The sequence below is a fragment of the Oncorhynchus keta genome, chromosome 14 (genome assembly GCF_023373465.1).
Source record: "Oncorhynchus keta strain PuntledgeMale-10-30-2019 chromosome 14, Oket_V2, whole genome shotgun sequence".
NCBI classification, from domain to species: domain Eukaryota; kingdom Metazoa; phylum Chordata; class Actinopteri; order Salmoniformes; family Salmonidae; genus Oncorhynchus; species Oncorhynchus keta.
Genome location: NC_068434.1, coordinates 2,200,042 through 2,224,766, shown reverse-complemented (window position 1 = coordinate 2,224,766; position 24,725 = coordinate 2,200,042). Strand labels below are relative to the sequence as shown.

General features: G+C 44.9%; 1 protein-coding gene across 3 annotated transcripts in view; it reads right to left on the bottom strand.

The window, feature by feature from the left end:
* Positions 1–23,340, bottom strand: part of LOC118394100 (AT-rich interactive domain-containing protein 3A-like) — a 115,991-nt gene extending 92,651 nt beyond the window's left edge. The window contains exons 1-3 of one of the 3 annotated variants that reach the window (XM_052460821.1): positions 22,882–23,336; positions 22,557–22,846; positions 21,350–22,051 (exon numbers count right to left, since the gene is read on the bottom strand). In XM_052460821.1, coding sequence (XP_052316781.1) covers positions 21,350–22,051; positions 22,557–22,595 — 741 coding nt within the window. In that variant the 5' untranslated portion in view covers positions 22,596–22,846; positions 22,882–23,336. Of the gene's footprint in view, positions 1–20,502; positions 20,986–21,349; positions 22,052–22,556 lie in introns of those variants that run through there. The other 2 variants (XM_035787353.2, XM_052460822.1) reach the window with 2 other exon arrangements.
* Positions 23,341–24,725: the final 1,385 nt, after the last annotated feature.

Genomic DNA, 24,725 nt, shown 5'->3' with positions numbered 1-24,725 from the left:
CAGCATTAGTTGTAAAAACACCTTCACTGCATCAGCCTCAGGCAAACCGGCATTAAAAACACCTTCACTGCATCAGCCTCAGGCAAACTGGCATTAAAAACACCTTCACTGCATCAGCCTCAGGCAAACTGGTCAGTAGTTGTAAAAACACCTGCACTGCATCAGCCTCAGGCAAACCGGCATTAAAAACACCTGCACTGCATCAGCCTCAGGCAAACTGGCATTAAAAACACCTGCACTGCATCAGCCTCAGGCAAACCGGCATTAAAAACACCTTCACTGCATCAGCCTCAGGCAAACTGGCATTAAAAACACCTGCACTGCATCAGCCTCAGGCAAACCGGCATTAAAAACACCTTCACTGCATCAGCCTCAGGCAAACCGGCATTAAAAACACCTTCACTGCATCAGCCTCAGGCAAACTGGCATTAAAAACACCTTCACTGCATCAGCCTCAGGCAAACCGGCATTAAAAACACCTTCACTGCATCAGCCTCAGGCAAACCGTCATTAGTTGTAAAAACACCTGCACTGCATCAGCCTCAGGCAAACCGGCATTAAAAACACCTGCACTGCATCAGCCTCAGGCAAACTGGCATTAAAAACACCTGCACTGCATCAGCCTCAGGCAAACCGGCATTAAAAACACCTTCACTGCATCAGCCTCAGGCAAACCGGCATTAAAAACACCTGCACTGCATCAGCCTCAGGCAAACCGGCATTAAAAACACCTGCACTGCATCAGCCTCAGGCAAACCGGCATTAAAAACACCTTCACTGCATCAGCCTCAGGCAAACCGGCATTAAAAACACCTTCACTGCATCAGCCTCAGGCAAACCGGCATTAAAAACACCTTCACTGCATCAGCCTCAGGCAAACTGGCATTAAAAACACCTTCACTGCATCAGCCTCAGGCAAACCGGCATTAAAAACACCTTCACTGCATCAGCCTCAGGCAAACCGGCATTAAAAACACCTTCACTGCATCAGCCTCAGGCAAACCGGCATTAAAAACACCTTCACTGCATCAGCCTCAGGCAAACTGGCATTAAAAACACCTTCACTGCATCAGCCTCAGGCAAACTGGCATTAAAAACACCTTCACTGCATCAGCCTCAGGCAAACAGGCATTAAAAACACCTTCACTGCATCAGCCTCAGGCAAACTGGCATTAAAAACACCTTCACTGCATCTGCCTCAGGCAAACTGGCATTAAAAACACCTGCACTGCATCAGCCTCAGGCAAACTGGCATTAAAAACACCTTCACTGCATCTGCCTCAGGCAAACTGGCATTAAAAACACCTGCACTGCATCAGCCTCAGGCAAACTGGCATTAAAAACACCTTCACTGCATCTGCCTCAGGCAAACTGGCATTAAAAACACCTGCACTGCATCAGCCTCAGGCAAACCGGCATTAAAAACACCTGCACTGCATCTGCCTCAGGCAAACCAGCATTAGTTGTAAAAACACCTTCACTGCATCAGCCTCAGGCAAACCGGCATTAAAAACACCTTCACTGCATCAGCCTCAGGCAAACCGGCATTAGTTGTAAAAACACCTTCACTGCATCAGCCTCAGGCAAACCGGCATTAAAAACACCTTCACTGCATCAGCCTCAGGCAAACCGGCATTAGTTGTAAAAACACCTTCACTGCATCAGCCTCAGGCAAACCGGCATTAAAAACACCTTCACTGCATCAGCCTCAGGCAAACCGGCATTAGTTGTAAAAACACCTTCACTGCATCAGCCTCAGGCAAACCGGCATTAGTTGTAAAAACACCTTCACTGCATCTGCCTCAGGCAAACCGGCATTAGTTGTAAAAACACCTTCACTGCATCAGCCTCAGGCAAACCGGCATTAAAAACACCTTCACTGCATCTGCCTCAGGCAAACCGGCATTAGTTGTAAAAACACCTTCACTGCATCAGCCTCAGGCAAACCGGCATTAAAAACACCTTCACTGCATCAGCCTCAGGCAAACCGGCATTAAAAACACCTTCACTGCATCTGCCTCAGGCAAACTGGCATTAAAAACACCTTCACTGCATCTGCCTCAGGCAAACCAGCATTAGTTGTAAAAACACCTTCACTGCATCTGCCTCAGGCAAACTGGCATTAAAAACACCTTCACTGCATCAGCCTCAGGCAAACTGGCATTAAAAACACCTGCACTGCATCAGCCTCAGGCAAACCGGCATTAAAAACACCTGCACTGCATCAGCCTCAGGCAAACCGGCATTAAAAACACCTTCACTGCATCAGCCTCAGGCAAACCAGCATTAAAAACACCTTCACAGCCACCTGCCTCCTCCAGTATTGATCCTTTATAATGGCCAGACAGACCAGTTCCCTACCTCCTCCCCCTGCCTCCTCCAGTATTGATCCTTTATATTGGGCAGACAGACCAGTTCCCTACCTCCTCCCACTGCCACCTGCCTCCTCCAGTATTGATCCTTTATATTGGCCAGACAGACCAGTTCCCTACCTCCTCCCAACTGCCTCCTCCAGTTTAGATCCTTTATATTGGCCAGACAGACCAGTTCCCTACCTCCTCCCAACTGCCTCCTCCAGTTTTGATCCTTTATATTGGCCAGACAGACCAGTTCCCTACCTCCTCCCAACTGCCTCCTCCAGTTTTGATCCTTTATATTGGCCAGACAGACCAGTTCCCTACCTCCTCCTCCTCCTCCCACCTGCCTCCTCCAGTATTGATCCTTTATATTGGCCAGACAGACCAGTTCCCTGCCTCCTCCAGTATTGATCCTTTATATTGGCCAGACAGACCAGTTCCCTACCTCCTCCCACTGCCACCTGCCTCCTCCAGTGTTGATCCTTTATAATGGCCAGACAGACCAGTTCCCTACCTCCTCCTCCTCCTCCCACCTGCCTCCTCCAGTATTGATCCTTTATAATGGCCAGACAGACCAGTTCCCTGCCTCCTCCAGTATTGATCCTTTATATTGGCCAGACAGACCAGTTCCCTACCTCCTCCAGTATTGATCCTTTATATTGGCCAGACAGACCAGTTCCCTACCTCCTCCAGTATTGATCCTTTATATTGGCCAGACAGACCACTTCCCTACCTCCTCCAGTATTGATCCTTTATAATGGCCAGACAGACCAGTTCCCTACCTCCTCCAGTATTGATCCTTTATATTGGGCAGACAGACCAGTTCCCTACCTCCTCCAGTATTGATCCTTTATAATGGCCAGACAGACCAGTTCCCTACCTCCTCCAGTATTGATCCTTTATATTGGCCAGACAGACCAGTTCCCTACCTCCTCCCACTGCCACCTGCCTCCTCCAGTATTGATCCTTTATATTGGCCAGACAGACCAGTTCCCTACCTCCTCCCAACTGCCTCCTCCAGTATTGATCCTTTATATTGGCCAGACAGACCAGTTCCCTACCTCCTCCCACCTGCCTCCTCCAGTATTGATCCTTTATATTGGCCAGACAGACCAGTTCCCTACCTCCTCCCACTGCCACCTGCCTCCTCCAGTGTTGATCCTTTATAATGGCCAGACAGACCAGTTCCCTACCTCCTCCTCCTCCTCCCACCTGCCTCCTCCAGTATTGATCCTTTATAATGGCCAGACAGACCAGTTCCCTGCCTCCTCCAGTATTGATCCTTTATATTGGCCAGACAGACCAGTTCCCTACCTCCTCCAGTATTGATCCTTTATATTGGCCAGACAGACCAGTTCCCTACCTCCTCCAGTATTGATCCTTTATATTGGCCAGACAGACCAGTTCCCTACCTCCTCCAGTATTGATCCTTTATAATGGCCAGACAGACCAGTTCCCTACCTCCTCCAGTATTGATCCTTTATATTGGGCAGACAGACCAGTTCCCTACCTCCTCCAGTATTGATCCTTTATAATGGCCAGACAGACCAGTTCCCTACCTCCTCCAGTATTGATCCTTTATATTGGCCAGACAGACCAGTTCCCTACCTCCTCCCACCTGCCTCCTCCAGTATTGATCCTTTATATTGGCCAGACAGACCAGTTCCCTACCTCCTCCCACCTGCCTCCTCCAGTATTGATCCTTTATAATGGCCAGACAGACCAGTTCCTGCCTCCTCCAGTATTGATCCTTTATATTGGCCAGACAGACCAGTTCCCTGCCTCCTCCAGTATTGATCCTTTATATTGGCCAGACAGACCAGTTCCCTACCTCCTCCAGTATTGATCCTTTATAATGGCCAGACAGACCAGTTCCCTACCTCCTCCAGTATTGATCCTTTATATTGGCCAGACAGACCAGTTCCCTACCTCCTCCAGTATTGATCCTTTATATTGGCCAGACAGACCAGTTCCCTACCTCCTCCCACCTGCCTCCTCCAGTATTGATCCTTTATATTGGCCAGACAGACCAGTTCCCTACCTCCTCCCACCTGCCTCCTCCAGTATTGATCCTTTATATTGGCCAGACAGACCAGTTCCCTACCTCCTCCCATCTGCCTCCTCCAGTATTGATCCTTTATAATGGCCAGACAGACCAGTTCCCTGCCTCCTCCAGTATTGATCCTTTATATTGGCCAGACAGACCAGTTCCCTGCCTCCTCCAGTATTGATCCTTATATTGGCCAGACAGACCAGTTCCCTACCTCCTCCAGTATTGATCCTTTATATTGGCCAGACAGACCAGTTCCCTGCCTCCTCCAGTATTGATCCTTTATAATGGCCAGACAGACCAGTTCCCTGCCTCCTCCAGTATTGATCCTTTATATTGGCCAGACAGACCAGTTCCCTGCCTCCTCCAGTATTGATCCTTTATATTGGCCAGACAGACCAGTTCCCTGCCTCCTCCAGTATTGATCCTTTATAATGGCCAGACAGACCAGTTCCCTGCCTCCTCCAGTATTGATCCTTTATAATGGCCAGACAGACCAGTTCCCTGCCTCCTCCAGTATTGATCCTTTATATTGGCCAGACAGACCAGTTCCCTGCCTCCTCCAGTATTGATCCTTTATATTGGCCAGACAGACCAGTTCCCTACCTCCTCCCACCTGCCTCCTCCAGTATTGATCCTTTATATTGGCCAGACAGACCAGTTCCCTACCTCCTCCCACCTGCCTCCTCCAGTATTGATCCTTTATATTGGCCAGACAGACCAGTTCCCTACCTCCTCCCACCTGCCTCCTCCAGTATTGATCCTTTATATTGGCCAGACAGACCAGTTCCCTACCTCCTCCCACTGCTACCTGCCTCCTCCAGTGTTGATCCTTTATAATGGCCAGACAGACCAGTTCCCTACCTCCTCCTCCTCCTCCCACCTGCCTCCTCCAGTATTGATCCTTTATAATGGCCAGACAGACCAGTTCCCTGCCTCCTCCAGTATTGATCCTTTATATTGGCCAGACAGACCAGTTCCCTACCTCCTCCAGTATTGATCCTTTATATTGGCCAGACAGACCAGTTCCCTACCTCCTCCAGTATTGATCCTTTATATTGGCCAGACAGACCAGTTCCCTACCTCCTCCAGTATTGATCCTTTATAATGGCCAGACAGACCAGTTCCCTACCTCCTCCAGTATTGATCCTTTATATTGGGCAGACAGACCAGTTCCCTACCTCCTCCAGTATTGATCCTTTATAATGGCCAGACAGACCAGTTCCCTACCTCCTCCAGTATTGATCCTTTATATTGGCCAGACAGACCAGTTCCCTACCTCCTCCCACCTGCCTCCTCCAGTATTGATCCTTTATATTGGCCAGACAGACCAGTTCCCTACCTCCTCCCACCTGCCTCCTCCAGTATTGATCCTTTATATTGGCCAGACAGACCAGTTCCCTACCTCCTCCCACCTGCCTCCTCCAGTATTGATCCTTTATATTGGCCAGACAGACCAGTTCCCTACCTCCTCCCACCTGCCTCCTCCAGTATTGATCCTTTATAATGGCCAGACAGACCAGTTCCCTGCCTCCTCCAGTATTGATCCTTTATATTGGCCAGACAGACCAGTTCCCTGCCTCCTCCAGTATTGATCCTTTATATTGGCCAGACAGACCAGTTCCCTGCCTCCTCCAGTATTGATCCTTTATAATGGCCAGACAGACCAGTTCCCTACCTCCTCCAGTATTGATCCTTTATATTGGCCAGACAGACCAGTTCCCTACCTCCTCCAGTATTGATCCTTTATATTGGCCAGACAGACCAGTTCCCTACCTCCTTCCACCTGCCTCCTCCAGTATTGATCCTTTATATTGGCCAGACAGACCAGTTCCCTCCCTCCTCCCACCTGCCTCCTCCAGTATTGATCCTTTATATTGGCCAGACAGACCAGTTCCCTACCTCCTCCCACCTGCCTCCTCCAGTATTGATCCTTTATATTGGCCAGACAGACCAGTTCCCTACCTCCTCCCAACTGCCTCCTCCAGTATTGATCCTTTATAATGGCCAGACAGACCAGTTCCCTGCCTCCTCCAGTATTGATCCTTTATATTGGCCAGACAGACCAGTTCCCAGCCTCCTCCAGTATTGATCCTTATATTGGCCAGACAGACCAGTTCCCTACCTCCTCCAGTATTGATCCTTTATAATGGCCAGACAGACCAGTTCCCTACCTCCTCCAGTATTGATCCTTTATATTGGCCAGACAGACCAGTTCCCTACCTCCTCCAGTATTGATCCTTTATATTGGCCAGACAGACCAGTTCCCTACCTCCTCCCACCTGCCTCCTCCAGTATTGATCCTTTATATTGGCCAGACAGACCAGTTCCCTATCTCCTCCTGCTGCCACCTGCCTCCTCCAGTATTGATCCTTTATATTGGCCAGACAGACCAGTTCCCTACCTCCTCCAGTATTGATCCTTTATATTGGCCAGACAGACCAGTTCCCTACCTCCTCCAGTATTGATCCTTTATATTGGCCAGACAGACCAGTTCCCTACCTCCTCCCACCTGCCTCCTCCAGTATTGATCCTTTATATTGGCCAGACAGACCAGTTCCCTACCTCCTCCCATCTGCCTCCTCCAGTATTGATCCTTTATAATGGCCAGACAGACCAGTTCCCTGCCTCCTCCAGTATTGATCCTTTATATTGGCCAGACAGACCAGTTCCCTGCCTCCTCCAGTATTGATCCTTATATTGGCCAGACAGACCAGTTCCCTACCTCCTCCAGTATTGATCCTTTATAATGGCCAGACAGACCAGTTCCCTGCCTCCTCCAGTATTGATCCTTTATATTGGCCAGACAGACCAGTTCCCTGCCTCCTCCAGTATTGATCCTTATATTGGCCAGACAGACCAGTTCCCTACCTCCTCCAGTATTGATCCTTTATATTGGCCAGACAGACCAGTTCCCTGCCTCCTCCAGTATTGATCCTTTATAATGGCCAGACAGACCAGTTCCCTGCCTCCTCCAGTATTGATCCTTTATATTGGCCAGACAGACCAGTTCCCTGCCTCCTCCAGTATTGATCCTTTATATTGGCCAGACAGACCAGTTCCCTGCCTCCTCCAGTATTGATCCTTTATATTGGCCAGACAGACCAGTTCCCTGCCTCCTCCAGTATTGATCCTTATATTGGCCAGACAGACCAGTTCCCTACCTCCTCCAGTATTGATCCTTTATAATGGCCAGACAGACCAGTTCCCTGCCTCCTCCAGTATTGATCCTTATATTGGCCAGACAGACCAGTTCCCTACCTCCTCCAGTATTGATCCTTTATATTGGCCAGACAGACCAGTTCCCTGCCTCCTCCAGTATTGATCCTTTATAATGGCCAGACAGACCAGTTCCCTGCCTCCTCCAGTATTGATCCTTTATATTGGCCAGACAGACCAGTTCCCTGCCTCCTCCAGTATTGATCCTTTATATTGGCCAGACAGACCAGTTCCCTGCCTCCTCCAGTATTGATCCTTTATAATGGCCAGACAGACCAGTTCCCTGCCTCCTCCAGTATTGATCCTTTATATTGGCCAGACAGACCAGTTCCCTGCCTCCTCCAGTATTGATCCTTTATATTGGCCAGACAGACCAGTTCCCTGCCTCCTCCAGTATTGATCCTTTATATTGGCCAGACAGACCAGTTCCCTACCTCCTCCCACCTGCCTCCTCCAGTATTGATCCTTTATATTGGCCAGACAGAGCAGTTCCCTACCTCCTCCCACCTGCCTCCTCCAGTATTGATCCTTTATATTGGCCAGACAGACCAGTTCCCTACCTCCTCCCACCTGCCTCCTCCAGTATTGATCCTTTATATTGGCCAGACAGACCAGTTCCCTACCTCCTCCCACTGCCACCTGCCTCCTCCAGTGTTGATCCTTTATAATGGCCAGACAGACCAGTTCCCTACCTCCTCCTCCTCCTCCCACCTGCCTCCTCCAGTATTGATCCTTTATAATGGCCAGACAGACCAGTTCCCTGCCTCCTCCAGTATTGATCCTTTATATTGGCCAGACAGACCAGTTCCCTACCTCCTCCAGTATTGATCCTTTATATTGGCCAGACAGACCAGTTCCCTACCTCCTCCAGTATTGATCCTTTATATTGGCCAGACAGACCAGTTCCCTACCTCCTCCAGTATTGATCCTTTATAATGGCCAGACAGACCAGTTCCCTACCTCCTCCAGTATTGATCCTTTATATTGGGCAGACAGACCAGTTCCCTACCTCCTCCAGTATTGATCCTTTATAATGGCCAGACAGACCAGTTCCCTACCTCCTCCAGTATTGATCCTTTATATTGGCCAGACAGACCAGTTCCCTACCTCCTCCCACCTGCCTCCTCCAGTATTGATCCTTTATATTGGCCAGACAGACCAGTTCCCTACCTCCTCCCACCTGCCTCCTCCAGTATTGATCCTTTATATTGGCCAGACAGACCAGTTCCCTACCTCCTCCCACCTGCCTCCTCCAGTATTGATCCTTTATATTGGCCAGACAGACCAGTTCCCTACCTCCTCCCACCTGCCTCCTCCAGTATTGATCCTTTATAATGGCCAGACAGACCAGTTCCCTGCCTCCTCCAGTATTGATCCTTTATATTGGCCAGACAGACCAGTTCCCTGCCTCCTCCAGTATTGATCCTTTATATTGGCCAGACAGACCAGTTCCCTACCTCCTCCAGTATTGATCCTTTATAATGGCCAGACAGACCAGTTCCCTACCTCCTCCAGTATTGATCCTTTATATTGGGCAGACAGACCAGTTCCCTACCTCCTCCAGTATTGATCCTTTATAATGGCCAGACAGACCAGTTCCCTACCTCCTCCAGTATTGATCCTTTATATTGGCCAGACAGACCAGTTCCCTACCTCCTCCCACCTGCCTCCTCCAGTATTGATCCTTTATATTGGCCAGACAGACCAGTTCCCTACCTCCTCCCACCTGCCTCCTCCAGTATTGATCCTTTATATTGGCCAGACAGACCAGTTCCCTACCTCCTCCCACCTGCCTCCTCCAGTATTGATCCTTTATATTGGCCAGACAGACCAGTTCCCTACCTCCTCCCACCTGCCTCCTCCAGTATTGATCCTTTATAATGGCCAGACAGACCAGTTCCCTGCCTCCTCCAGTATTGATCCTTTATATTGGCCAGACAGACCAGTTCCCTGCCTCCTCCAGTATTGATCCTTTATATTGGCCAGACAGACCAGTTCCCTACCTCCTCCAGTATTGATCCTTTATAATGGCCAGACAGACCAGTTCCCTACCTCCTCCAGTATTGATCCTTTATATTGGCCAGACAGACCAGTTCCCTACCTCCTCCAGTATTGATCCTTTATATTGGCCAGACAGACCAGTTCCCTGCCTCCTCCAGTATTGATCCTTTATATTGGCCAGACAGACCAGTTCCCTGCCTCCTCCAGTATTGATCCTTTATATTGGCCAGACAGACCAGTTCCCTGCCTCCTCCAGTATTGATCCTTTATATTGGCCAGACAGACCAGTTCCCTGCCTCCTCCTGCTGCCACTCCATTTTTGGGGCAATGCTGTAATAAATTAGTTGTACTCTTGAATTGAGCAGACCTTCCTGTACAATTCTGATAACTCTACCATTCCAATTTTACAATATAATTTATGAACAAAATAACCTTTTTCCCATGAATACCGGTATCAACCAGCACATTTGAGTTCAGCCATAATATTAGTTGTAATATTTGTTCTATATTTTCAGGGGAATTAAATTGTAGCTCAGCTCTGCAATGCTTGTTTGAAAAAGCGAGATACTTTTAAAAAAGTATACTTTTCAATGAATCGAAAATGAGACATAGCAATCTGCACAAAGGCAAAAATAGATATATTATATATAGGCTTGTTTTATTTTGTCTGGTTTAGCGTCCCAGATAAAGCTAAATATTTTTTGCTCATATGATTTGAAAAACGAATCATCAGGAGTAGGCAGTGCCAAAAGTAAGTGAGTAAACTGAGATATGACTAAGGAGTTAATCAGGGCCTTTTTTCCATAAATAGACAGGTACTTACCTCTCCATGGTTGCAGGATCTTGTCTATTTTTTACAAGTTTTACATTTAAATTCATTGTGGAGAGCTTATTTATATCTATTGTGATATGAATACCAAGTATGTCTACTTCACCATCAGCCCATTTTATAGGTAAACTGCAGGGTAATGTAAAAGTTGTATTTTTTAAGGATCCAATAGATAATATTGTCCACTTATCATAATTAGGTTTTAGTCCAGAGAGTACAGAAAAGTTATCTAGTTCTTCAATGAGTCATTGCAGGGATCTTCAATGAGACATTGCAGGGATCTTTAATGAGACATTGCAGGGATCTTTAATGAGACATTGCAGGGATCTTTAATGAGACATTGCAGGGATCTTTAATGAGACATTGCAGGGATCTTTAATGAGACATTGCAGGGATCTTTAATGAGACATTGCAGGGATCTTCAATGAGACATTGCAGGGATCTTCAATGAGACATTGCAGGGATCTTTAATGAGACATTGCAGGGATCTTTAATGAGACATTGCAGGGATCTTTAATGAGACATTGCAGGGATCTTCAATGAGACATTGCAGGGATCTTTAATGAGACATTGCAGGGATCTTTAATGAGACATTGCAGGGATCTTCAAGGAGACATTGAAGGGATCTTTAATGAGACATTGCAGGGATCTTCAATGAGACATTGCAGGGATATTTAATGAGACATTGCAGGGACCTTTAATGAGACATTGCAGGGATCTTTAATGAGACATTGAAGGGATCTTTAATGAGACATTGCAGAGATCTCCAAGGAGACATTGCAGGGATCTTTAATGAGACTTTGCAGAGATCTTCAATGAGACATTGCAGGGATCTTTAATGAGACATTGCAGGGATCTTTAATGAGACATTGCAGGGACCTTTAATGAGACATTGCAGGGACCTTTAATGAGACATTGCAGGGATCTTTAATGAGACATTGAAGGGATCTTTAATGAGACATTGCAGAGATCTTCAATGAGACATTGCAGGGATCTTTAATGAGACATTGCAGGGACCTTTAATGAGACATTGCAGGGATCTTTAATGAGACATTGCAGGGATCTTCAATGAGACATTGCAGAGATCTTTAATGAGACATTGCAGGGACCTTTAATGAGACATTGCAGGGACCTTTAATGAGACATTGCAGGGATCTTTAATGAGACATTGCAGGGATCTTTAATGAGACATTGCAGGGATCTTTAATGAGACATTGCAGGGATCTTTAACGAGACATTGCAGGGATCTTTAATGAGACATTGCAGGGATCTTCATTGAGACATTGCAGGGATCTTCATTGAGACATTGCAGGGACCTTTAATGAGACATTGCAGGGACCTTTAATGAGACATTGCAGGGATCTTTAAGGAGACATTGCAGGGATCTTCAATGAGTCATTGCAGGGATCTTGAATGAGACATTGCAGGGAGGTTAATGAACATTGCAGGGATCTTCAATGAGACATTGCAGGGATCTTCAATGAGACATTGCAGGGATCTTTAATGAGACATTGCAGGGATCTTTAATGAGACATTGCAGGGATCTTTAATGAGACATTACAGGGATCTTTAATGAGACATTGCAGTCCACATTCATATTCAAAAGGCTCCACCTTCTTTAATGAGACATTGCAGGGATCTTTAATGAGACATTGCAGGGATCTTCAAGGAGACATTGAAGGGATCTTTAATGAGACATTGCAGGGATCTTCAAGGAGACATTGCAGGGATATTTAATGAGACATTGCAGGGACCTTTAATGAGACATTGCAGGGATCTTTAATGAGACATTGAAGGGATCTTTAATGAGACATTGCAGAGATCTCCAAGGAACATTGCAGGGATCTTTAATGAGACTTTCAGAGATCTTCAAGGAGACATTGCAGGGATCTTTAATGAGACATTGCAGGGATCTTTAATGAGACATTGCAGGGACCTTTAATGAGACATTGCAGGGACCTTTAATGAGACATTGCAGGGATCTTTAATGAGACATTGAAGGGATCTTTAATGAGACATTGCAGAGATCTTCAATGAGACATTGCAGGGATCTTTAATGAGACATTGCAGGGACCTTTAATGAGACATTGCAGGGATCTTTAATGAGACATTGCAGGGATCTTCAATGAGACATTGCAGAGATCTTTAATGAGACATTGCAGGGACCTTTAATGAGACATTGCAGGGACCTTTAATGAGACATTGCAGGGATCTTTAATGAGACATTGCAGGGATCTTCATTGAGACATTGCAGGGATCTTCATTGAGACATTGCAGGGACCTTTAAGCCAGACATTGCAGGGACCTTTAATGAGACATTGCAGGGATCTTTAATGAGACATTGCAGGGACCTTTAATGAGACATTGCAGGGATCTTTAATGAGACATTGAAGGGATCTTTAATGAGACATTGCAGGGATCTTTAATGAGACATTGCAGGGATCTTTAATGAGACATTGCAGGGATCTTCAATGAGACATTGCAGGGATCTTTAATGAGACATTGCAGGGATCTTTAATGAGACATTGCAGGGATCTTTAATGAGACATTGCAGGGATCTTCAATGAGACATTGCAGGGATCTTCAATGAGACATTGCAGGGATCTTTAATGAGACATTGCAGGGATCTTTAATGAGACATTGCAGGGATCTTTAATGAGACATTGCAGGGATCTTTAATGAGACATTGCAGGGATCTTTAATGAGACATTGCAGGGATCTTTAATGAGACATTGCAGGGATCTTTAATGAGACATTGCAGGGATCTTTAATGAGACATTGCAGGGATCTTTAATGAGACATTGCAGGGATCTTTAATGAGACATTGCAGGGATCTTCAATGAGACATTGCAGGGATCTTTAATGAGACATTGCAGGGATCTTTAATGAGACATTGCAGGGATCTTTAATGAGACATTGCAGGGATCTTTAATGAGACATTGCAGGGATCTTTAATGAGACATTGCAGGGATCTTTAATGAGACATTGCAGGGATCTTTAATGAGACATTGCAGGGATCTTTAATGAGACATTGCAGGGATCTTTAATGAGACATTGCAGGGATCTTTAATGAGTCATTAGGGATCTTTAATGAGACATTGCAGGGATCTTTAATGAGACATTGCAGGGATCTTTAATGAGACATTGCAGGGATCTTTAATGAGACATTGCAGGGATCTAGCTTGAGGACTTAATATTAAACTTGAGTCATCAGCATACCTTGACACCTTTGTTTTTAAGCCTTGGATTTCTATTCCTCTAATGTTGTTACTGAATCTGATTTTAATAAACTCAGCATAAAAAGAAACGTCCTCTCACTGTCAACTGTGTGTATTTTCAACAAACTTAACATGTGTAAATATTTGTACGAACACAACAAGATTCAACAACTGAGACATAAACTGAACAAGTTTTTTTATTTTATTTTATTTTATTTAGTCTTTATTTAACTACGCAAGACAGTTAAGAACAAATTATTATTTACAATGACGGCCGACCCTGCATCTGCACATCACTACTACCAATCATCCACGGCATGCAGAGGAGACTTAAAAGGTGTATGCAGGAAAGAACATTTTCAATGACGGCCTAGGAACAGTGGGTCAACTGCCATGTTCAGGGGCAGAACGACAGATTTTTACCTTGTCAGAATGAGGATTCGATCAAGCAACCATTTGGTTACAGGTCCAACGCTCTAACCACTAGGCTACCTGCTGCCCTTTCCACAGACATGTGACTATTAGAAATTGAATAATGTGTCCATGAACGAGGGGGGGGGGGGTCAAAATCAAAAGTAACAGTCAGTATCTGGTGTGGTCACCAGCTGCATTACGTACTGCAGTGCATCTCCTTCTCATGGACAGATTTGCCCGTTCTTGCTGTGAGATGTTACCCCACTCTTCCACCAAGGCACCTGCAAGTTCCCTGACATTTCTGGGGGGAATGGCCCTAGCCCTTGTTCCGATCCAACAGGTCCCAGACGTGCTCTTGGGATTGATCTGAGGGCTCTTCACTGGCCATGGCAGAACACTGACATTCCAGTCTTGCAGGAAATCACGCACAGAACAGGCAGTATGGCTGGTGGTATTGTCATGCTGGAGGGTCATGTCAGGATGAGCCTGCAGGAAGGGTACCACATGAGGGAGGAGGATGTCTTCCCTGTAACGCACAGCCCTCTGTGTAATACTAATTCCTTCAACGATAAACGCGAATCCAACCATCACCCTTGGTGAGACAAAACCGCGACTCGTCAGTGAAGAGCACTTTTTACCAGTCCTGTCTGCTCCTGCAACGGTGGGTTTGTGCCCATAGGTGACGTTGTTGCCGGTGATGTCTGGTGAGGACCTGCCTTACAACAGGCCTACAAGCCCTCAGTCCAGCTTCTCTCATCCTATTGCGGATATTCTGAGCACTGATGGTGAGATTGTGCGTTCCTGGTGTAACTCGGGCAGTTGTTGTTGTTGCCATCCTGTACCTGTCCCACAGGTGTGATGTTCGGATGTACTGATCCTGTGCAGGTGGTGTTACATGTGGTCTGCCACTGCGGCGAGGATGATCAGCTGTCCATCCTGTCTCCCTGTAGCGCTGTCTTAGGCGTCTCACACTGTACGGACATTGCAATTTATTTCCCTGGCCACATCTGCAGTACTCATGCCTCCATGCAGCATGCATAAGGCACGTTCACGCAGATGAGCAGAGACCCTGGGCATCTTTCTTTTGGTGTTTTTCGGAGTCAGTAGAAAGTCCTCTTTAGTGTTCTAAGTTTTCATAACTGTGACCTTAATTGCATAAAGCTGTCAGTGTCTTAACGACCGTTCCACAAGTGCATGTTCATTAATTGTTTATGGTTCATTGAACAATATGGGAAACAGTGTTTAAACCCTTTACAATGAAGATCTGTGAAGTTATTTGCATTTTTATGAATTATCTTTGAAAGACAGGGTCCTGAAAAAGGGACGTTTATTTATTTTACCCATTTTTCAAAACTGAAAAAATCCAGGCGTTTATAAATAAAATGTAGTCTTAATTTATCAAATATCTTTTCAAAATCTGCTATAAATACCACTCTTGGCATCTTATATGTTCTATTATTTCTAGTAGTTGTCGTATATTATCTCCAATGTATCATCCATGTAAAAAAACCTGTCTGATCAGGATAAACAATACCTTGTAAAATCATTTTAATTCTGAGTGCTATGCATTTCCCTAGTATTTTTGCATCACAACATTGAAGTGTAAGGGGCCTCCAGTTTTTTAGATAGACTTGGTCTTTTGATTTGCCATCTGGGTCTTGTTTTAATAAAAGAGAAATCACACCTTCCTGCTGAGTACCTGGCAGACTACCATTTCTATAGGAGTAGTTAAAACAAACTCACATTGGAGCTTTTAGTATATCAAAGAAGGCTTGATATACCTCTACCGGTATGCCATCAAGCCCTGGGGTTTTTGCAGGCTGAAACGATTTAATATCCTCAAAAAGTTCTTCCTCTGTAATTTGGCCTTCGCACTGATCTTTCTGTACATTTGTTAATATTCCATTATTTATATTATCTGGAAAGAATTCCTTACCATAATATTCATTCAGTGGGAAAGGATGAGACACAAAAGAGAACATCTGCCTCAAATAATTAGCTTCCTCTTTTAAAATATAATTTGGAGAATCATAGATGACTCCGTCTTCAGTAATGAGGTTCTGCAAATTCTTTTTGTTAGCGTTCCTGTATTGGAGATTCAGGAAGAAGTTTGTGCATTTTTCTCCATGTTCCATCCAGTTGGCTTTATGTTTGTAATAGATTACATTAGATCTTTCTGAATAAGTTTCTCAAGTTCTTTTTGTTTTTCCTCTAACTTATTTTGCATCTCTGTAGTATCGTTTTTATTGCTATCTAGTTAGTCTTGTCTCTTTAGCCAGAAACTGCTTCTTTATTATTGATGAATATTGAATTGAATGACTCCTGAAGGTACATACCAAACAATAAGGGGATTTGCTGAACCTATATTATACTGGAAAAACTGGAAAAAAATGACTGTCAGTTCAATAAATTGGTATAAACGTTTTCAAAGAAGTATGCATCATCCTGATTTGGACCATATAGATTAATGAGCCACATCTCTTTTTCGTCCACATTCATATTCAAAAGGCTCCACCTTCCTTGCGAGTCATTCATGACTATTTGCTCATTCAGATCAACATTTTTGTTAGTTAATATCATCACACCTTTTGAGTTATTTTGTATTTGGCAGAAAATGATTTCACCACCCCTTTCCTTTTTCCACGCAACTTCACCTGAGGATGTAGAGTGAGTTTCCTGTCAACAGTATATATTATATTCCTTTTCTTTTAGCCACATAAAGACCGATGTTCTTTTTTTATAATCTGATAAAACATTACAACTATAACTGGCTCTACTTATTTCACCCCTTACCATAACTAGATACTATTCTCAGTCTAAATTGACCATAATTAGTGCTTGTAAAGTTACTGCCATCAGAGGTATTGTGAAGGTCAAAAGTGTCTGATATTTATAATTCAAGAAATAGGTTCTAGCAATATTTGTTTTATTCCCAGTTTACCTGTAAGCCAATGCCTGTTTATTTCCATTTAGTTAAATGATCTATTGTACCTGTTTTGACACAGTAAACACAAGTATCCCATGCTATTAAAGCCCCTTGAATAGAATTGAAATGGAACGAGAGTGAGTGAAAGAGACACACACACACACACCTACACCCTCCTGACCCCAACCCAGCCACCTTTAGTTAGATCTGAGGTGTGTCTAGCTAGTTGTTTTACAGCCCAGCCACCTTTAGTTAGATCTGAGGTGTTTCTAGCTAGTTGTTTTACAGCCCAGCCACCTTTAGTTAGATCTGAGGTGTGTCTAGCTAGTTGTTTTACAGCCCAGCCACCTTTAGTTAGATCTGAGGTGTTTCTAGCTAGTTGTTTTACAGCCCAGCCACCTTTAGTTAGATCTGAGGTGTTTCTAGCTAGTTGTTTTACAGCTCAGCTGTTACGGGATTCTTCCGTCGAAGGAGAGGCGGACCAATACGTAGCGTGGTTGAAGTTCATGGTTTTTTAATAAGAAAAACTATACATGAACAAACTACAAAACAATAAATGTGAAAACCCGAAACCAGTCCCGTGTGGTACAAACACTGACACAGGAGACAATCACCCACAAACCCCAACACCAAACAGGCTACCTAAATATGGTTCCCAATCAGAGACAATGACTAACACCTGCCTCTGATTGAGAACCATATCAGGCCAAACACAGAAACAGACAAACTAGACATACAATATAGAATGCCCACTCAGATCACACCCTGACCAAACAAAACATACAAACATACAAAGCAAACTATGGTCAGGGTGTGACACCAGCCACCTTTAGTTAGATCTGAGGTGTGTCTAGCTAGTTGTTTTACAGCCCAGCTCTCCAAGGGGGAGAAATCAAGCTCTTTAACATATCTCCTGTCAGAGAGGGAGATCCTAGCATTTTTGGGTGTGAGCCAGGCTGGAATGTCCTGTCCTCCTGCCAAAAACATACGCAATCTTATTTTAAAATGTTGTTTTTTCTCTCTCGCTCTTCTCTTAGCTCGTTTCACCTAGCTATCTGAAGCTCATATACATATATTACATCACAAGTTTGTAATTTACAGGATATTGCTGCAGTCTGATTGGATATCAGGCAGTCCCGAACATACACACACAAAACAAAACGGGAGGGAGGGAGGGAGGGAGGGAGGGAGGGAGGGAGGGAGATGCCAGTGCAGTAAAAAAGAGAAGGGTCCTCTCCTCTCTCACAAGAGTTAGATGTCTGTGTCAAAGACAGCTCTAATGGTCTAGTGATGACCAGGCTCTAATGGTCTAGTGATGACCAGGCTCTAATGGTCTAGTGATGACCAGGCTCTAATGGTCTAGTGGTGACCAGGATCTAATGGTCTAGTGATGACCAGGCTCTAATGGTCTAGTGGTGACCAGGATCTAATGGTCTAGTGATGACCAGGATCTAATGGTCTAGTGATGACCAGGCTCTAAAGGTCTAGTGCTGACCAGGATCTAATGGTCTAGTGATGACCAGGCTCTAATGGTCTAGTGATGACCAGGCTCTAATGGTCTAGTGATGACCAGGCTCTAATGGTCTAGTGATGACCAGGATCTAATGGTCTAGTGATGACCAGGATCTAATGGTCTAGTGATGACCAGGATCTAATGGTCTAGTGATGACCAGGATCTAATGGTCTAGTGATGACCAGGATCTAATGGTCTAGTGATGACCAGGATCTAATGATCTAGTGATGACCAGGATCTAATGGTCTAGTGATGACCAGGATCTAATGGTCTAGTGATGACCAGGATCTAATGGTCTAGTGATGACCAGGCTCTAATGGTCTAGTGGTGACCAGGATCTAATGGTCTAGTGATGACCAGGATCTAATGGTCTAGTGATGACCAGGATCTAATGGTCTAGTGATGACCAGGATCTAATGGTCTAGTGATGACCAGGCTCTAATGGTCTAGTGATGACCAGGATCTAATGGTCTAGTGATGACCAGGATCTAATGGTCTAGTGATGACCAGGATCTAATGGTCTAGTGATGACCAGGATCTAATGGTCTAGTGATGACCAGGATCTAATGGTCTAGTGGTGACCAGGATCTAATGGTCTAGTGATGACCAGGATCTAATGGTCTAGTGATGACCAGGATCTAATGGTCTAGTGATGACCAGGATCTAATGGTCTAGTGATGACCAGGATCTAATGGTCTAGTGATGACCAGGCTCTAATGGTCTACATGGTTAAAACTTGTCTGAATATTACAGTCTATTTGGATATATTCCCTTTCTCTGCTGTTTTCCTGTCTGTCTGTCTGTCTGTCTGTCTGTCTGTCTGTCTGTCTGTCTGTCTGTCTGTCTGTCTGTCTGTCTGTCTGTCTGTCTGTCTGTCTGTAAAGGTGCTGGGCTATATGTTTTTGTTTTGTAATGGGTTGGCTGCAAGCCGACACGCTCCTGTCAGAGAGGGATATCCTAGCATTTTTGGGTGTGAGCCAGGCTGGAATGCCACCTGCTCTACTTTCTTGCATTTCCTGTCCTCCTGCCAAAAACATACGCAATCTTATTTTAAAATGTTGTTTTCTCTCTCGCTCTTCTCTTAGCTCGTTTCACCTGTACTGACTATGACTGGTCCACCTAGCTATCTGAAGATGAATGTACTGACTCTGACTGGTCCACCTAGCTATCTGGAGATGAATGTACTGACTATGACTGGTCCACCTAGCTATCTGGAGATGAATGTACTGACTATGACTGGTCCACCTAGCTATCTGGAGATGAATGTACTGACTATGACTGGTCCACCTAGCTATCTGGAGATGAATGTACTGACTATGACTGGTCCACCTAGCTATCTGGAGATGAATGTACTGACTATGACTGGTCCACCTAGCTATCTGGAGATGAATGTACTGACTATGACTGGTCCACCTAGCTATCTGTAGATGAATGTACTGACTATGACTGGTCCACCTAGCTATCTGTAGATGAATGTACTGACTATGACTGGTCCACCTAGCTATCTGGAGATGAATGTACTGACTATGACTGGTCCACCTAGCTATCTGGAGATGAATGTACTGACTATGACTGGTCCACCTAGCTATCTGGAGATGAATGTACTGACTATGACTGGTCCACCTAGCTATCTGGAGATGAATGTACTGACTATGACTGGTCCACCTAGCTATCTGAAGATGAATGTACTGACTATGACTGGTCCACCTAGCTATCTGGAGATGAATGTACTGACTATGACTGGTCCACCTAGCTATCTGGAGATAAATGTACTGACTATGACTGGTCCACCTAGCTATCTGTAGATGAATGTACTGACTCTGACTGGTCCACCTAGCTATCTGAAGATGTAAATCCCTCTGGATAAAACCATCTGCTAAATGTCTACAATGTCAAATGTAAATGTTTCACATACAGATCTCATATCACTCTATTGAATGATTTGTTATTTATTTATTAAAATGTTTGTTTTTTTACATTAGACTGTGTAAGACCTAGCTGCACTACTGATTCCTCTGAGAGTGAGGTGGATATTTAGCATTTAGCAGGAAAAACATCCTTATTTCTCTCTCTGAAATGAAACCATGAAGTGATAGATTTTAAACAAATAAATGTCTGGCATTGAACAACCTCATGACATGATTATATGGTGAAAAAAACACACCAATCTCTTTCAATAAAAATCTAATTTACCAGCATTTCTGAAAATGGATATATCGCGTTTTGGAATGAAACTCTTCCTGTGTTCTATCTAAAAGTAATTAATGCTTCAACGTTTGGTGTAAAATGCTCACAGTACGATCCCTCCCAATAGGACGCACGAGTCTATTTCACATACAGAATAGATGCCTAAACTTAAGTACTTTCTGGAGTGCAAACAACCTGTTGAACATCCTCTTGAGACGCTACTGATGTATGATCTTAATTTGAGCCAGTTTACTATAGAAGGAAAATAATCCTGCAGAAGGAAAACAGATGTGAATGACTACGTGGATTATAACTAAAGGACATTTTTGTAGGGGTTGATACATTTTTTCATGAGGGGAAATCAAGTCTGAAATTTCAAAGTGGAAATTACAAACGTTTGAAGCCTTTTTAAAACTCAAATACGCCACATATTTTGCATTTCCTATGGAAATTAAGATCTTACGTCTGTATAGTCAAACATACGTTTCAATTGTGTTTTGGACTTAGTAAAGGTTTAATTCTAGGCTGATTTAGTAAGGAGATTGAGTTGTTATCAACAGGGTTAGTACAGTCAGTGGAGTCTATGTTGAGTAAAGTTTCATATGAAGGTATTACTTAATAGAAGTCAGCTTTACCTGTTTGAATTGCTCGTCGTAAGTCCATTCGTGTTGCTGAGACTGTGGTGCCATCCCGCTCGGGGTCTCTGACTGCCGGGGCGCAGCGAACGACGGAGGGGCTCTGGATATGAGATGTACAAGTGTGTCCTTTGGCGAGTCTCCCGCCCCGGGGTGCATGGGGTGGCGGGGCTGGTAGTGGCTGAGAGCCCCCTCTATGTCCTCCTCATCGTCCACGATTCCCTCGTTGTCCAGGCCATCTCCATCCATATCCTTGTTGTCATCATTTATACCTCGGTCCATGCCCTCTGGATCATCGTCCATATCGGAGTCGGCTTTGGCCGAGTGCCTGCGAGCGTCAAGACTGTGAGGGAGAGCCAGTTCCCGTTCAGCGGAGCTCGCCAACCCGAGAGAAGAGTTCGCTATTCCCGCAGCGAAAGCGCCACGGACCGCTGCCTGGTAGTGGCGGAAGGCGAGGGTTTGTTGATGGATCTGGGACTCGACCATGGAGCGGAGGTCTTTCTCTTTCTCCGCATGACGGAGCTTCTCTTCGAGCGCCAGGCGGGCAGCCTGCTGTCTTTGGAGGTTTTCCATGACCGCCTCTAGCTTCATGCCTCCGCCGTTGGGCTGGTCGGACTGTGAGTGTGAACCGGGGAAGTGGCTGTGTGTCGAGGCAGAGGAGACGAGCAGGGGGAGGTTGCAGGTCGAGGAGAAAACTGCTTGCTGTGGAGGGCGTAGGGGTAAAAATAACCACTAAAAATGAAAACTAGTGTAAGTCATAAACTGTTAAGAAATAACTTTGTAATAAACTGGAAAAACAGCATGGCCATGCGTATTATGCTGATGTGGCCGGCATTTGACCACTGGAGTCGATATATCCTAAAACGTGGTTTCTAACGTGTTAAAAGTGCAACATAAATATACTACAATGTAAACTACTGTATTTCGTAAATGAACGTGGCGAACAAAGTAACATGGTGCGCAGTATAATGCTGATGCCGCTATAATAGGCTCGTGTGTACTGTGACAAAATAAACATGAACATTAAACCATTGGTATTATTTCTCTATAACGCATCCGAAACGTTCGTGTCAATCAATCTATTGCAGAGTTTAAAATTAAATGTTGTGTCAAAAGTTACTTTACTGTAAATGTAATTCAAACATCTACATACTATTAACAACAACTAATCAACGTGGTTAGAGAAGGAACCAAATGTGATTCTTACCAAAGCAGATTTAGTTGCTAAACTGGTGTCATCAACCATGCTTCGGTAGTCAGATCAGACCGAAATATCAAACACTTCACAAAGTATCTCCTTTCAATGTTAGATGTGGAAGTATTCCTGAATCCTGATTGAACATCGGGATCCGTGTCTCGATTGGAGAAAACACAATAATGTGTATGAATGGAGTCGCAGTGATCGAGTCTTTAAACCCTGAAGATTTTGGCAAGAAGTGGCAACTGTAATCAGAATGACCTCTCCAGGCGAAGGATCAACCCTGTAGTCGGAATAACCTCTCCAGGCGGATCAACCCTGTAGTGAGAATGACCTCTCCAGGCGAAGGATCAACCCTGTAGTCAGAATAACCTCTCCAGGCGGATCAACCCTGTAGTGAGAATGACCTCTCCATGCGGATCAACCCTGTAGTGAGAATGACCTCTCCAGGCGGATCAACCCTGTAGTGAGAATAACCTCTCCAGGCGAAGGATCGGCCCTTCTGCTCCCATTTGCTAACAACACATCAATACAGTGACATACGGAGGGCAGGGTCTACTGACGACCAAGGAAATACACTTTAACAACCGCAGAGAACCGACGGATCCCACGTCGCCAAGTGTTGGAAACCATCCAAAAGGGGTCTGTTAATAGGTTACACGTTCTGTAATCTATAAATACATGTTGTTATTCATTAGGCTATTAAGCCTGGACCCAGTCCTATATACACAGACCTAGTCGTTTCACACAGCCTCTGGGCCTACTACGTAGCCTACGTACTCTTGTTGTTGTTGTTTTTCTTGACATAAATACTTTTAGGGGGTTTTTGTTTTTTGGTTCAACGTAAAAGTTTTAATTCCGTAAAAGAACAAGCAAATGGGTGTACGTGCTTACGTCAGAGCGGGGAAACTGTTTCGCGTTCCATTGCAGGTCATGGCTAGAAGGGGTCCAGTTTTTGTCAAATTAACGTCAAAAGTTTTTTTTATTTGAGTTGCATTTTAGATAACCCAATTCTCCTAACCTGCTTCATTAATTATCATAGACTGCCTTGTAAATTATCCTAACTTGCTACGAAAAGTCAAATCTGACGTTAATTTGACAAAATCTGGATACCTTCTAGTCATTCCCTCCATTGCCAGCGGCAGAATGTTTTTAACATTTCACTCAACTCAATTCCCATCTAAATGTATAAATGTTGACAGATTACACCTCTCAAAAGTGATCCCATTCCATATGGTAAATTAATTGACACAAAAGCCTACAACCCAGAACCAGAGGACATAGGCCTAGCTAAGCCTACTACTCAACCAGAGGACATAGGCCTGGCTAAGCCTACAACCCAGAACCAGAGGACATAGGCCTAGCTAAGCCTACAACCCAGAACCAGAGGACATAGGCCTAGCTAAGCCTACAACCCAGAACCAGAGGACATAGGCCTAGCTAAGCCTACTACTCAACCAGAGGACATAGGCCTGGCTAAGCCTACAACCCAGAACCAGAGGACATAGGCCTAGCTAAGCCTACAACCCAGAACCAGAGGACATAGGCCTAGCTAAGCCTACAACCCAGAACCAGAGGACATAGGCCTAGCTAAGCCTACTACTCAACCAGAGGACATAGGCCTGGCTAAGCCTACAACCCAGAACCAGAGGACATAGGCCTAGCTAAGCCTACAACCCAGAACCAGAGGACATAGGCCTAGCTAAGCCTACAACCCAGAACCAGAGGACATAGGCCTAGCTAAGCCTACTACTCAACCAGAGGACATAGGCCTAGCTAAGCCTACTACTCAACCAGAGGACATAGGCCTAGCTAAGCCTACTACTCAACCAGAGGACATAGGCCTAGCTAAGCCTACTACTCAACCAGAGGACATAGGCCTAGCTAAGCCTACTACTCAACCAGAGGACATAGGCCTAGCTAAGCCTACTACTCAACCAGAGGACATAGGCCTAGCTAAGCCTACTACTCAACCAGAGGACATAGGCCTAGCTAAGCCTACTACTCAACCAGAGGACATAGGCCTAGCTAAGCCTACCGAAGGGCATCATAAACACAAACTGCACCAGGAAAAGAAAACTGTGAGTGTTTAAAACGACTTGCTTCATCTGCTTGATGCGCTGCTTGTTGTCACTTGTTTCCATTCAATTACATGAGGTTGACATCACCTACCGCAGC